We start from the raw sequence: 14,055 nt of genomic DNA, 5'->3' as shown, positions 1-14,055 counted from the left end.
TCTATCCAATTTAAGACCACTTTATGCTAGAGATGAACTGGTACGTTTCCCTCATTTTATTGATTAAAAACCTGAGCCCAAACTGAAGTCCCCCACAACACACCATTAGGTCTAGATTAGAAAATATTCCAGCCTAGGGTTCTTTCTCTGCCATTGCTTTCTAGCTATTCCCCAACATTTATTGATTCTTTATTACACTCAAGGCCCAAACAATTTTAGGGCACATTTACAGATTTTGAGGCATTGGTCCATTTAAGGGTGATGTGGTAGAACACATTTGGCTGAATTATTGCTCTTTGAATACTGAGAGCAGATTCCTTCCTCCCCTGGTTGAGCAGCATCAGGCTTATTGTCCGTGAAGGTCCATGGCCTCTGGAGTTGGACAGACCTACCAGTGTGATTGTAGGATGCTTAAGTGTGCTGAGCCTTGATTTCCTCATCCATGGAATGGGTCTGATAGCTAGCAAGGTTGTTGTGTGGATTAGTGATAATATATGGTAAGTCCCTTGCACAATGACTGGGACCAGATACACCTACGCGGAGGAGCTGTTGCTGTTGTGATGAAGATGGTGACGATGTGATGAGGAACGCAAAGCTCCCAGCAGTGTTTGGCATATATACTCCAAAATGTTAGTTCTCTCTTCCCCTGCTGTGTTAAGCTGGGATGGAACATTTTGATTCATATTAAATTTATAGCTATGTAGCTGAACTGAAAAAGATGCTGAGTGAATTAGCAAAGCTTTTGTCCACTAAATAAATATGAGGTAAATCTATGAAGAAATGAAGTGTTTTTTGTTTGACAACAGACAAAAAAAAAGTATTGTTTTATAACATTACATCAACTTTGATCAAAATTCTAGATTCATAAACACGCCTAAAATTAAACTGAGATAAAATTAATGCCATTAGGCGGGCCACAGTGGCTTAGCAGGCAGAGTTCTCACCTGCCATGCTGGAGACCTGGGTTCGGTTTCCAGTGCCTGCCCATGCAAAAAAAAAAGATAATGATAATTAAAAAATAATAATAATAATAAAAAATAATGCCATTAAAATATTGCATTTTACAGGTTTTGTTACTATGAAATCATAGATTAAAAAATCAACATTTTTCATTATAAAATATAAATGTACACTTAGTCAACAGTAAGTGCACTCAGAAGTACACTTAGTCAACGGCTTCTAGTCATTAGGCACAATTGAAGGAAATATTATATTTTAAAATTTACATTAAAATTTTAAATGGCTTTGGTACTATATATAAGAAAGTGGTTGATCTAAAATTTATCACCCACAAAGATACAAAAATGTAATTTAATATTTGGCACACAGGAAAAGATTTTGAAATTTCAAGTATCTGTGCTAAATAAATGAATGGAAGAAATGAAGACAAATTAGGTACAACTAAAATCTCTCTATAGGACAATCTCTGCCTAAAGGAATGTTTCTGTATCTACAAATCTATCTGCTTTGTAGCTGTAACACTTCTGAGGGCTGCTTTCAGTTCCCTTGTACTGGTCATTACAGAGCACCTGGGCCACGCTGTTTCCAGGTACTTTTAGTAAGCATAACTACAGAACACAGAAATTCATTAAAAAGTTGAATCAAATCTTTTGGTAAGCAAAAACATATTTAAAAGTAGTACAAGAGAAGAGACCACATCTGGTTTGATAGGATGAGGGTGAAATAACAAAGCTTACTTTATGATATATTTTATTAACATGAAAATAAAACATACAATTTTGTCAGTGCACACAGTTAAGAACCCAGACACTCAGAAGTCAAGAAATTTAAAGTTAAGATTCCAGAAATTAATGTTATGTCCCTTAATAGGTAGCACTCTTACAGTCTTATTTTTTAATGAACCATGATTGTCTACACAGGCCGTCCTAAATTGAATGTAGAGACTGTTTGAGATTTCTTCCACAATTTGCAAATTTAGAGAGTAAAAGTATCTGGACACAACCACCTCTCATACCTGACTGCTTTTGAGTTCTCTGTGTTTAATCTCACAGAAACCACATTATAAAATGAAGTTATTACCAAGAAGAAACAAGCCAGAACAGAGCTTTCATACGTAGCTGACTCAATTTTCAACACAAAGCTTGGACACTCCTGATATATCAGTTTACTAATAAAAATAAAAATAAAATCAATTAGTAAAACAAATCTAGTTGGGTAATTAGTTAATTAGTTTGGAGAATCTTTAAAATAATGACTTTTTTTTCAATTTTATTGAGATATATTCACATACCACACAAACCACCCAAAGTACCCAATTGCTGGTTTACAGTATCATCACATTGTTGTGCATACATCCTCATGACAGATTTTAGAACATTTTCATTACTCCAGAACAGAAATAAGAATAAAAAATGAAACCCAAATCCTCTCATATCTCTTACTCCCCCTATTACTGACCCAAAGTATTGGTGTAGTAAATTTGTTACTGTTGACGAAAGCATATTAAAATATTTCTGTTAACTAAATGAGTATGACTGCTGAATCATTATACTGATATTTCTGTTGGTCTCCAGTGTCTTGGAGCAGCTAGAGGAAAAAAACGAGATCGTAGAACTGTAACACATACCAAACTTTAAAATCTGTTCTATAACTGCTTGTTAAAGTGTACTTGGAAACTTACTGCTTTTTTGTATATATTTCACAATTTAAAAAAGCTAAGAAAATTTCTGTTAACTATAGTCCAAAGTTTCCAATAGCTATGGTTTTTTACAATATATACTGCTTTTTTTTAAAAAACATTTATAGTGGTTAATGCAAGAATTTATTTACATATATGACTTTAAACAACCATTTCCAAATATATTCACCTACAATATGTCACTATTTCTTTTTCTTTTGAGCGGGGGAAGTGCATGGGCCGGGAACTGAACCCAGGTCTCCTGCATAGCAGGCGAGAATTCTACCACTGAATTACCCTGCACCCCCCATTACTTCTTAATCCCATCACCTTTATCTATTCCCAAACAATTTAAATTCAACCTTGTTAACAATTCTGTACATATTAGGTAACCACTCCCCCTTCTCTATCTCCTATCTCTAAGTACACTATATTATAATTTTCGCCATGCATGTCTTTTAAATATTCATCTACCATACACTGGATAAAGGGGGCCTCAGTCATAAGTTTTTTACAATCACACAGAATAATGACATACTTTTAATTATCATAATTCATCATTATGCTGCTTTTTCTCTTTAAAATAGGCCATAAGTTTGTTAATGTATTTTGATTGTAAGTTGATCTAATTTATCTAGACGTCACATATCTAGCAAACTCTGGAGTCTAACACAGGTTGAACCTATAAAAAAATAAAAATCCCAGGTATACAAAGATATTCTAAAAGTCTATACTTTAAAGCACACGTACTTAATTCATAGGAAAGGCCGTCAATAATAACATTTTAACGCTTATTTTAAACAGAATTTTTACAAGTACCTGTAATACAGTTTAAAATCTTAACAAAGAGCAGAAAAAGTTTCCTAGGCTTCATAGATTTTAAAAAGTCCATATTAATTTATACCAAAGCCCCTCCCCCTGTATATGCTATACCTTTTATTTTAGACAGAATTAAAACATACAAAATATAAAAAACAGATACAAGGTTTGAAAAATAGCAAGCTGAGGTCATTTAGTGAAGTGGTAAATATGCCTCAGTAACTCCTACAGAATCAATATATATGGGTTCAATATAATAGGTGAAATTCATAATGATGTCCATGAATTATTGAAAACATTAAAAATCATTAACTCCTTTAGAAAGTACAGAAATACATATTTTAGATAATTTTCTATATAAATGATTTAAATGAAAAAAGTTTTAGTGCTTAAAAAGATAAACGTGATTATCTGGATAACCCACTGTGTGGATTTCATGCACATGCCAATAATGCAGGACAATAAAGTGAGGCATATCGTAACAACTCAAAAGCATGGAACTAATCAACTCGCATATAAAACAATATGGTTCATCACAATGAATGTAATGAGTTCAAAAATCATTGTGCGCTTTATTGTCTAGATTATATTCTTCTAAATTCCCTTTTTCCCTTGTACTTGAATATGCTACAAAATTGTGAACTTTTCCTTTTAGAATATCCAGTTCATTTTGCATTTTTAATATACTGTTGTCATACTGAATTCCTTCAAGGGTTTTCTGCATCTCCATTATTTCAGACACTGCTTTCAGCATATCATCTTCCATATTAAATATTTGTATAGTCAAGTCTTCCATTTTCTTTTCTGTCCCTATCAGGTCCTGAGAAACTCTAAGAACAGAGCGAATAGCACTTTCAATTGTTGGTAAATGTGTCTTGCATTCTTCAACTTTGGGTTCATAGGTAGAAAGTTTATTAGTCAGATCTTCATCTCTGGCAAAGAGAGCGTGCTGTTCTTCTTCTAACTTTTCAACTGCTTTCGTATCCAAGCCAAGCTGTTCCTCTACTCGGAGAAGATCCTCTTCTTCTTGTCTTTTTATTGTTCTAATATTTTTTAGTGTGCTGTTTTCCAAATCTTTTAGCCTTTCAGTGAGCAATTTTATTCCTTGTTCAGCTGAGTTAACTTGGGCAGTAATTTGTGAATGCATATATTTTGCTTTTGCTTTTAAAACATCTGTATTAACATTCATTTCTTCTAGACTTCTCTGCCAGAAATCTGTAACATTCTGGAATTTCTCATTAAGACTCTGCATCTTTTGAGTGAGCACTTCTTCACTATTCTGAATGTCATGCATGATGTTTTGGAGGCTGGACACTTCCTGCTCAAAGTGGGTCATCAAAGACATGGATGATGCAGCTTCCTGCAGGATATTTTCAGTAGACTCAAGCTGCATTTATAACACAAAAGAATTCCCAAGGCTACTTAATAATTGTTACATCAGAGATACATACTTTAACAATCGGGAACATAATGTGCTAAGTTCAAATTCTGAAGATGCCTAAAATACCCAGTCATAATATCAGAATGATACTGACAAAGACATTACTTTCGTAGTTGTTTTAACCTATTTAAACAAAATTAATAGATTAGAGCTCTATTTAGAAAAACATACACTTGAATTTATAATCCTAGATATTAGCGCATTCTCAAGGAGGAATATTCAAAAGACAAATACTGTTTAAAAAGGCTGAAGAATAGCATATTTTCCTCTATGAAGAGTGATTTAGATGTCATTTTTAGAGGTATTTGGCTTTTTAAAAATTCAATGTAGTTATACAATTTATTTACTGTTCCTAAATCCTATGATTCTGCAAGAGTTTCTGCCTGAAAAAAAAAACACTGACCAACTTCTTACAGAGAAGGAACCCAAACCAGATCTTATAGATATCACAAAGGCAAAAATGAATTTAAAAAACCCCAACAGTTTATAGAGACAATGCTCATCAAATGGAAAAATGTTCTAACCATTTGTAAATTATGGTAAGCCCCTGGCATCTCCAAATGCATATCTGGAATCCATACGGCCAGATTATGGACCAGTTTTAGTTTACATCCACACACAGGTAACAGCTTTAGAGACTACAGGAAGGCCTAGAAATTATCATTACTTTATCAAATATTTGCAGCACTGAGTTAATGATATAATAGGGAACAAAACTGAGTTATACCCTTAAGCAACTTAGTTTAACTGGGGAGAAAGACTAGTCTATATGCACTATGACAGAATAATAATAATTATTATACTATCTTATATTTGGGCACCTGACCCACATTTTGATGATCAGGGAAAAATTCTAGAGAAAGTTATTAATATTTATTTCCAGTTACTTCCTTATTAAATCAACCTATATGCCATTTCCAGATTAAGCTTTAAAAAACTGCTATGTACTTGGTACACAGTTGTTACAAAACCTGCAATATTTCCTAATACTCCTAGGATACGATTCTAAATTCCAGGGTCTCTTCATATGCCAGTCCCTCTCTTCTTTGCTTAGCTAAGTTCTGCCCTTACTTCAAAGCTTAGACTAAGGCTTAGAAGAAGCCAAAATCTGACTATTCAACAGGCTGATGAGTTAGCCTGGTGTTATGATTTGAATTGTGTCCCCCAAAAGATATGTTCAAGTCCTACTTCCCCTTCTCGTGAACGTAATCGTGTTTGGAAACAGGATCTTTAAAGATGTTATTGATTAAGAGGAGGCCAAAATGGATTAGGGTGGGCCTGAATCTGGTATGACTGGTGTCCTTAGAAGAAGAAACTTGGACACAAAAAAAGCCGGACAGAGAAGATAGCCATGTGAATGAAGCAGAGACTGAGTTATGCCACAAAGCCAAAGCACACCTTGACAAGGCGTGGATTCTTGACAAGCCTCTACAGATTCAGAGGGAGCATGGCCCCAACAACACCTTAATTCGGACTTTTAGGCTCCAGAACTGGGAGACAAAAATTTCTGTTGCTTTAAGTCCCCCAGTTTGTGGTACCTGTCACAGCATCTCTAGGAAACTAGAACACCGGGTGAAGAAGCTTGGAAACTGTCAAAATTTTTTACAGGAAGAGACCATGTCTTAAGCCTTTTTGTAGTTCCCATGTCTCAGGATACAAAGAACATGTTCGTTAATGTTTAGGAAGAAGAATGGCCATAAGTGTTCTGGGCACATCCCAATTACACCCAAAGAAGTTCTAGGTGAAAGCCGGGAAAAATGTGTATTCCTGCTGACTAGAACACTCTGAAACTTTGTTTAACAATTATTTTTAATGTATACTTCTAGCTATAATATAAAGTTCCTTTTAAAGTCCACTTCTAGGATATACTTATACACCGATAATATTGTTAGGTTTAGTTGTTTTATTAGCTTGAAGAGGCAAGCTTATCTTTGCTTAAAGTAGTTTCCTATTTAGGCTCTTTAGCAGAGCTTCACTTGTAATCTGGAGGCATTATACCCTAAGTACAAGATCAAATTTTCAGATCCATAAAAGTCTCACGATTTAATCTGTGACTATAAATATATGGTGACTAGTATGCCACAATAATTAGCAGTTATGCTGGGCTAATAGTTTCCCATTTTTTTTTTTAAAAAGAACTAATTTCTTAAATTTATTACTGCTTGTAAGTTTTTAAAGAGTTTAACACATACCTTATATCTCATCTGACCCTTATAAAAATCCTGTTATTCTCTCATGTAATAAGTTATGAAATGGAGCCAAGAGAAGTTAAGGTGATAAGAGCCCACATTAAGTCCTGTGACCTATACACATACACCCACTCCATTGCATTAAGCTGGTCTTTAGGATCAGGTTTGGTGAAAAATGCAGCTATTGTTAAACTACTCCCAGGGCAAGAAATAGCTATGCAAAGGTGGAATATTTCCTGGATTTTATGATTATATATATATATATATATATATATTTGGTTTTTTTTTTTGCATGGGAGGCTCTGGGAAACGAACCTGGGTCTCTAGCACAGCAGATGAGAATTCTGCCACTCAGCCATCGTTGCCTGCCCTTATGATGATATTTTAAAATATCTGCTTCAAGAGCATTTTAATTGCCACCAAACTTTTCCTTTTAAAAAGAAAATCTAACTTTGCTCAAAATTTTTTTTCAATGGCTTTAAAATAAGTATATATAAAGCCTCTAACTCCTGGAATTTTTCTGTCAGTTTGTTTCTTCTGATTAGAGTGCCTTCAACTACAATCAGAACCTACTTAAGCCTTAGGCCAAAATATCAACTCCTCAAAGCACCTTCCCAGAGGCCCCTAGGCTCATCCCCCATGGAATTTCCTGGCACTTGCCAGCAGATGCATAGTTTTCATCCATGGCTTTTCTCTTCTCAGTATATGTTCATTCTGTGTATGAAGCTGCAAGGACCTAGCCCCTGCCTGAGGTTCTCCATTCCATCTTTATTCATAACATCCGTGCCCACCTGGTGTCAAGCATAAAAACAAGTCTATGTTAGAAAATGAGTGAAGGTTTAGTGAATGAATAAATGAGCAAACAAGGCATATTTCCCACTGATAGCTTGGTTCCTGGTAAGGCCCACATGATGATGTCTTTTTGAATGCAGCCAACCCTCTCCTGAGAGGTGTGGAAGTTACAAAAATGTCTCACATTTCTCAAAATCACAGTAGTAAGGTATCTGGTGGAAACTGGCATTTGCAGGTTAAAGAAACACAACATAGACACAGGTGTTATTTTAGTGTTCATTTAAATGACTATATGCTTACAAAGTGGAAAGTAAAGAGAAATGATGATTTTTCCCCCTAATAAATGGTACTTATATTCTAATTTTATAGTTAATGATCAATCGTATTTTCAATGCCTTAGATACCTGATGTTTAAACAAAAAATTAAGATCATGTCAATATAAACATATTGACATTTTACAACAATAATCCTTATCTTTCAAAATGCAATAGAGTCTAAATTGTTTTGATGAAAGTCAGGAGTTAGGAACATCAGCAAGAGTTAGTCTAAAAGTCAGGGGAATTCCAACATGAAAAAGCTAGAATGGGCATAGCCCAAATACCCCTAAAGAGTGGGAGAAAGATCAAAGGTGATGGTGGAGTTATACAGAGAAGGTCGGGTTTAACAAATATGAGTGCTGAATCACTATACTGATACTTCTTTTAGCTTCCAGAACCTTAGAGTAGCTAGAAGTAAAAACCTAAAATTATGGATTTGTAACCCATACCAAACTCTGAAATCTGTTCTATAACTAACTGTTGCAATGTACTTTGAAATTTATTGCTTTTATGTATATATATGTTAGTTAAAGAGAAGGAGGAGTATAACAGAAAAGACAGGATTTAACAAATGAGTATGACTGCTGAATCGTTAAATTGATATTTCTGCAGGTTTCCACCAGCTTGGAGCAGATAGAAGAAAAAATGAAAAATCGTGGAACTGTAACCCATACCAAATTTAAAATCTGTTCTATAACTACTTGTTAAAAAGTACTTAGAAATGTTTTGCTTTTTTTGCATGTATGTTATATTTCACAATAAAAAAGTTAAAACAAAAATTCAGGAGAATTCTGAATTGGGGTAGGGAGGGGTAGTAGCAGGAAGAAAAAATGAGAAAATCTCCCAAATAAATCAATTAATAATTACCTTTTCTGAAATTAAACTGATTTTGTTTCGAAGTTCTTGGAACTCATTGGTTTCTATTTTCAGTAATTGGTATTGGCTTTCTATCTTTGCAAACTTTTCCGACTGCTGAAATACAAACCTGGAAAAGAAAAAAAAGCACTGGTGTCTAATTCATATCCATTTAAATCTGTATTTTAAAGGAATAGTATACCCACTTTTGGGACGAGCAACCTAAATTCTAGTGTAGGATTTGCAATAGATGTATGCATAAGAAATATTTCAGAAGAGATGAACTATTTAGAACAATATTTTTGATCTCTATTAAATATTTTTCTCAAGGCCATATTTGTGCACTATCTAGAAATTAAGTTTTTACACTAAAATGTAGAAGTAACAGAAGACTAAAAAGCAGTACAGTGGAAGGAAGAGAAGTAATGGTGATTAGAAGTTACAAATGACAAGAAGAGTCAACACTGAAAACAGGAGAGCCACTGTCAATGTGACAGAATACATATGTAATGCAACATCTATAAACTGAACTGGTTATACTGAGTAAAACAATTCATATAGGTGTACTTTAGTGGCATTCTAAAATTGGAGTGTATTCTTCATCCAGTAAATAGTAAAAGGTAGAAGCATAAAATGCCATCCCAATCTTAAAAACAGTAAATGGGCATTTGTACAGGACTTGAAAACGAATAAGCTATAAATAGATGCCATGGGGTCTGTACCATTTTGGTTAACCTACTTTGATTCAATACTTCAGGCTCAGAAGAACAAGTAGCAGTTGGCACTCTTTGTATAGTTATCAAGTCATCAAAAAGCAGTGGAGCAGAAACCATATAAAGCACCTGTATAAATCAGAGTACCTGGACCAGTGGGTCAAAAGCTTTGCTGCACATTGGAATCACCTGATAGCTTTAAAAATATTTGATACTTGGGTCCCATCCAGAGGCGCTGACTTAATTGGTCAGGATTTGACTTGTATAATGTACATTTTTAAAGCTCTCCAGGTAATCTGAGTGTGCCACCAAGCTGAGAATTAGTAATTGATTATGTTTTGTAAAATTGACTTCCAGTGAAAGACAAATAAGATCCCAAAGCTCAATTGTGAGGTGAAAGATTTTTAAAAATTTTTATTAATAAAACCAATCAATATACAACATGAACATTCTTTTTTCATCACATAGTTGTATATTCATCATGATCATTTCTTAGAACATCTGTATCAATTTAGAAAAAGAAATAAAAAGAAAACAGAAAAAAATTCATACATACTATACCTCTTACCCCTCCCTTTCACCGATCACTAGCATTTCAATCTATTAAATTTATTTTAACATTTTTCCCCTTATTATTTATTTTTAATCCATGTTTTACTCATCTGTCCATAATAAGGTAGATAAAAGAAGCATCAGATACAAGGTTTTCACAATCACACAGTCACATTACAAAAGCTTTATCATTATACAATCATCTTCAAGAAACATGGCTACTTCCGGGTCAAGATGGTGGCTTAACAACATGCACATTTTAGTTTGTCCTCCAGAACAACTACTAAATAACCAAAAACAGTACAGAACAGCTCCTGGGGCCACGCCAGTGACCGGACACACAGCGAACCCCAGTCTGGACCAGCTGGACTGGCTGTAAGCACCCCCCAGAACCATGAGTTCCCAAAGCTGCGGTGGCCAGCGCCCCTCCCCCACAGGCCGCTTCCCAGAGGGGAAAGGAAAGGGCTTTACCAGCAGCAGGGACTGGGCATAATCAAACGCCAATTGTGGAACTAATTAACAAATTCTGACTACTAAAAATAGGCCCCCAGCTTAGGTGAAACTGATCAAAGCAGAGGTTGCTCATTTTTGCCCCGGCGCCTAGGGGACAGGACTGACAGAAAAAGGGGGGAAAAAAAAGAGAAGGAAACAGAGGTTTTTGTGGCTGTGTATCTACAAAGGCTTGACTGCCTCTAGATACAGCAGCAGGCCTTTTCAGGCTGCAACTGCCCCATGCATAGGCAGAAGTGAGCTCTTTTGGGGGTTTATCTGGAGCCTGTGCCTTCCCCAGGGGAGGGGTGAAACCCCACCCAGGTGGAATCCCTCCATCAAGGAATTCAGACACCAGGGCTTGGTAGTTTGAAGCCATTAAAACCAGCCTACAATCTCTCCTCTGTCTCCACCATGCCCCCAGCAGGGAGAGTCTGCCAAAGTTAAAGGTACCACATCATCTTATGCTGGTGGGACCTGCAGTCAGACAAGTGCCACATACTGGGCAGGGTAAGAAAAACAGAGTCCAGAGACTTCACAGGAAAGTCTTTCAACCTGCTGGGTCTCACCCTCAGGGAAAACCGACGCAGGTGACTCTTTCCTCCTGATAGGAGGCCAGTTTGGTCTGGGAAAATCTGGCTGGGGTGTATAATATCTAAGTAGACCCTCCTAAGTGTGTGTGTGTGTGTGTGTGGGAAAGGCATCACACAAGCAGGGCAAGAAACAAGAAAACAAGAACTGAAAAATTCTCCTCTGTTAAACAAAACTTAAGCTAAAGGTCCAGAAAAAGCTGAACGGAATGTCAAAGAACAGATAGACAACAAATTCATCCAGCAAGAAAACTACAGGTAAAAGAAGTGAAAGCAATCTCCAGAATAAACTAATTAAGGTAATTAAATGCCTAGACGCCAGCAAAAAATAACAAATCACACTAGGAAAATTGAAGCTATGGCCCAGTCAAAGGAACAAACCAACAATTCAAATGACATACAGGAGCTGAAACAATTAATTCAGAATGTATGAACAGACATGGAAAACCTCATCAAAAACCAAATCAGTGAATTGAGGGAGGATATAAAGAAGGCAAGGAAAGAACAAAAAGAAGAAACTGAAAGTCTGAAAAAACAAATCACAGAACTTATGGGAATGAAAGACACAGTAGAAGAGATGATAAAATCAATGGAAACCTACAATGGTAGATTTCGAGAGACAGAACATAGGATTTCTGAACTTGAGGACGGAACATCTGAAATCTGACAAGAAACAGAAACTATAGGAAAAAAATGGAAAAATATGAGCAGAGACTCAGGGAATTGAAAGACAATATGAAGTGCATGAATATACATGTTGTGGGTGTCCCAGAAGGAGAAGAGGAGGGAAAAGGAGGAGAAAAACTAATGGAGGAAATTATCGCTGAAAATTTCCCAACTCTTATGAAAGACTTAAAATTACAGATCCAAGAAGTGCAGCCTACCCCAAAGAGAACAGATCCAAATAGACATACTCCAAGACATTTAATAATCAGAATGTCAGAGGTCAAAGAGAAAGAGAGGATCTTGAAAGTAGCAAGAGAAAAGCAATCCATCACATACGAGGGAAGTCCAATAAGACTATGCGCAGATCTCTCAGCAGAAACCATGGAGGCGAGAAGACAGTGGGATGATATATTTAAATTATTAAAAGAGAAAAACTGCCAACCAAGAATTCTATATCCAGCAAAACTGTCCTTCAAAAATGAGGGAGAAATTAAAACATTTTCAGACAAAAAATCACTGAGAGAATTTGTGACCAAGAGACCAGCTCTGCAAGAAATACTAAAGGGAACACTAGAGACAGATACGAAGACAGGAGGGAGAGGTGTGGAGAAGAGTGTAGAAAGGGAGACTATGAGTAAAGGTAAAAAGAAGGAAAATTAGATATGACATATAAAATCCAGAAGGCAAAATAGTAGAAGAAAGTACTACCCATGCAGTAATAACACTGAATGTTAATGGATTAAACTCTCCAATCAAAAGACAGTCTGGCAGAATGGATTAAAAAACAGGACCCATCTATATGCTGTCTCTACTCAAAGGACACGAGGCCAAGGACACAAATGGACATTTACACACCAATGTTTATAGTAGCATTATTAACAATTACCAAGAGATGGAAACAGCCAAAATGTCCATCAACAGACAGTTGGCTAAACAAACTGTGACATTTACATAAGATGGAATATTATGCAGCTGTAAGACAGAATAAAGTTATGAAGTATTGAAGTATGTAACAACATGAATGGATCTTAAGGACACTATGCTGAATGTGATTAGCCAGAAACAAAAGGACAAATACTGTATGATCTCACTGATATGAACTGACATTAGTGAATAAACTTGGAATATTTCCTTGGTAACAGAGACCATCAGGAGATAGAAATAGGGTAAGATATTGGGTAATTGGAGCTAAAGGGATACAGATTATGCAACAGGACTGAATATAAAAACTCAGAAATGGACAGCACAACATTACCTAACTGTAATACAATTATGTTAAAACACTGAATGAAGCTGCATATGAGAATGATAGAGGGAGGAGGGCTAGGGCATAAATGAAATCACAAAGAAAAATAGACGATAAAGATTGAGATGGTGTAATCTAGGAATGCCTAGAGTGTATAATGATAGTGATTAAATGTACAAATTTAAAAAATGTTTTTGCCTGAGGAAGAACAAAAGAATGTCATTACTGCAGTGTGCTGAAAATAGATGGTACTTAATATTTTAAAATTTCAGCTAATGTGTGAGACTTAAGCAAAAAATGTTTATTTGGTACAAATCTATACTTTGACTAGTGCATCTCCTAATATAACTTATGTAGATAGTTGATTGAACACCTTAAGTACATTGAACTTTGTATAGGACATGAGATTTTGTTGGTTTGTCCAGGTGATGCCCTGATGAATCCCAGAGTGATTTGATCAGTGAGTGGAAAAGTATTTGCAAAGTCCCCTTTGGGGAATGGTGAGAATGGGGGAAAACTCAACTTCCCCAAGTTGAATTCTTGATATTCTCACAAGCAGTGTGGACAACCAAAGCTATAGGCTGAACCCTATAGCTTTGGGATTTGTTCATATGAAACTTAACCCCACAGGGGATAGGTCAAGCCTACTTAAAATTAGGCCTAATAGTCACCCCCAAGAGAACCTCTTTTGTTGCTCAGATGTGGCCTTTCTCTCCAGCCAACACAGCAAGGAGACTCACCACCTTC

General features: G+C 35.8%; 1 protein-coding gene across 2 annotated transcripts in view; it reads right to left on the bottom strand.

The window, feature by feature from the left end:
• Positions 1-14,055, bottom strand: part of IKBIP (IKBKB interacting protein) — a 29,253-nt gene that overhangs the window by 5,705 nt on the left and 9,493 nt on the right. Inside the window, exons 2-3 of one of the 2 annotated variants that reach the window (XM_077111654.1) lie at positions 9,065-9,182; positions 1,694-4,844 (exon numbers count right to left, since the gene is read on the bottom strand). In XM_077111654.1, coding sequence (XP_076967769.1) covers positions 4,011-4,844; positions 9,065-9,182 — 952 coding nt within the window. In that variant the 3' untranslated portion in view covers positions 1,694-4,010. Of the gene's footprint in view, positions 1-1,693; positions 4,845-9,064; positions 9,183-14,055 lie in introns of those variants that run through there. The other variant, XM_077111655.1, reaches the window with a different exon arrangement.

The sequence above is a fragment of the Tamandua tetradactyla genome, chromosome 7 (genome assembly GCF_023851605.1).
Source record: "Tamandua tetradactyla isolate mTamTet1 chromosome 7, mTamTet1.pri, whole genome shotgun sequence".
Classification (NCBI taxonomy): domain Eukaryota; kingdom Metazoa; phylum Chordata; class Mammalia; order Pilosa; family Myrmecophagidae; genus Tamandua; species Tamandua tetradactyla.
Note: the sequence above shows the minus strand (reverse complement) of the source record. Positions and strands in the feature narration are given on the sequence as shown.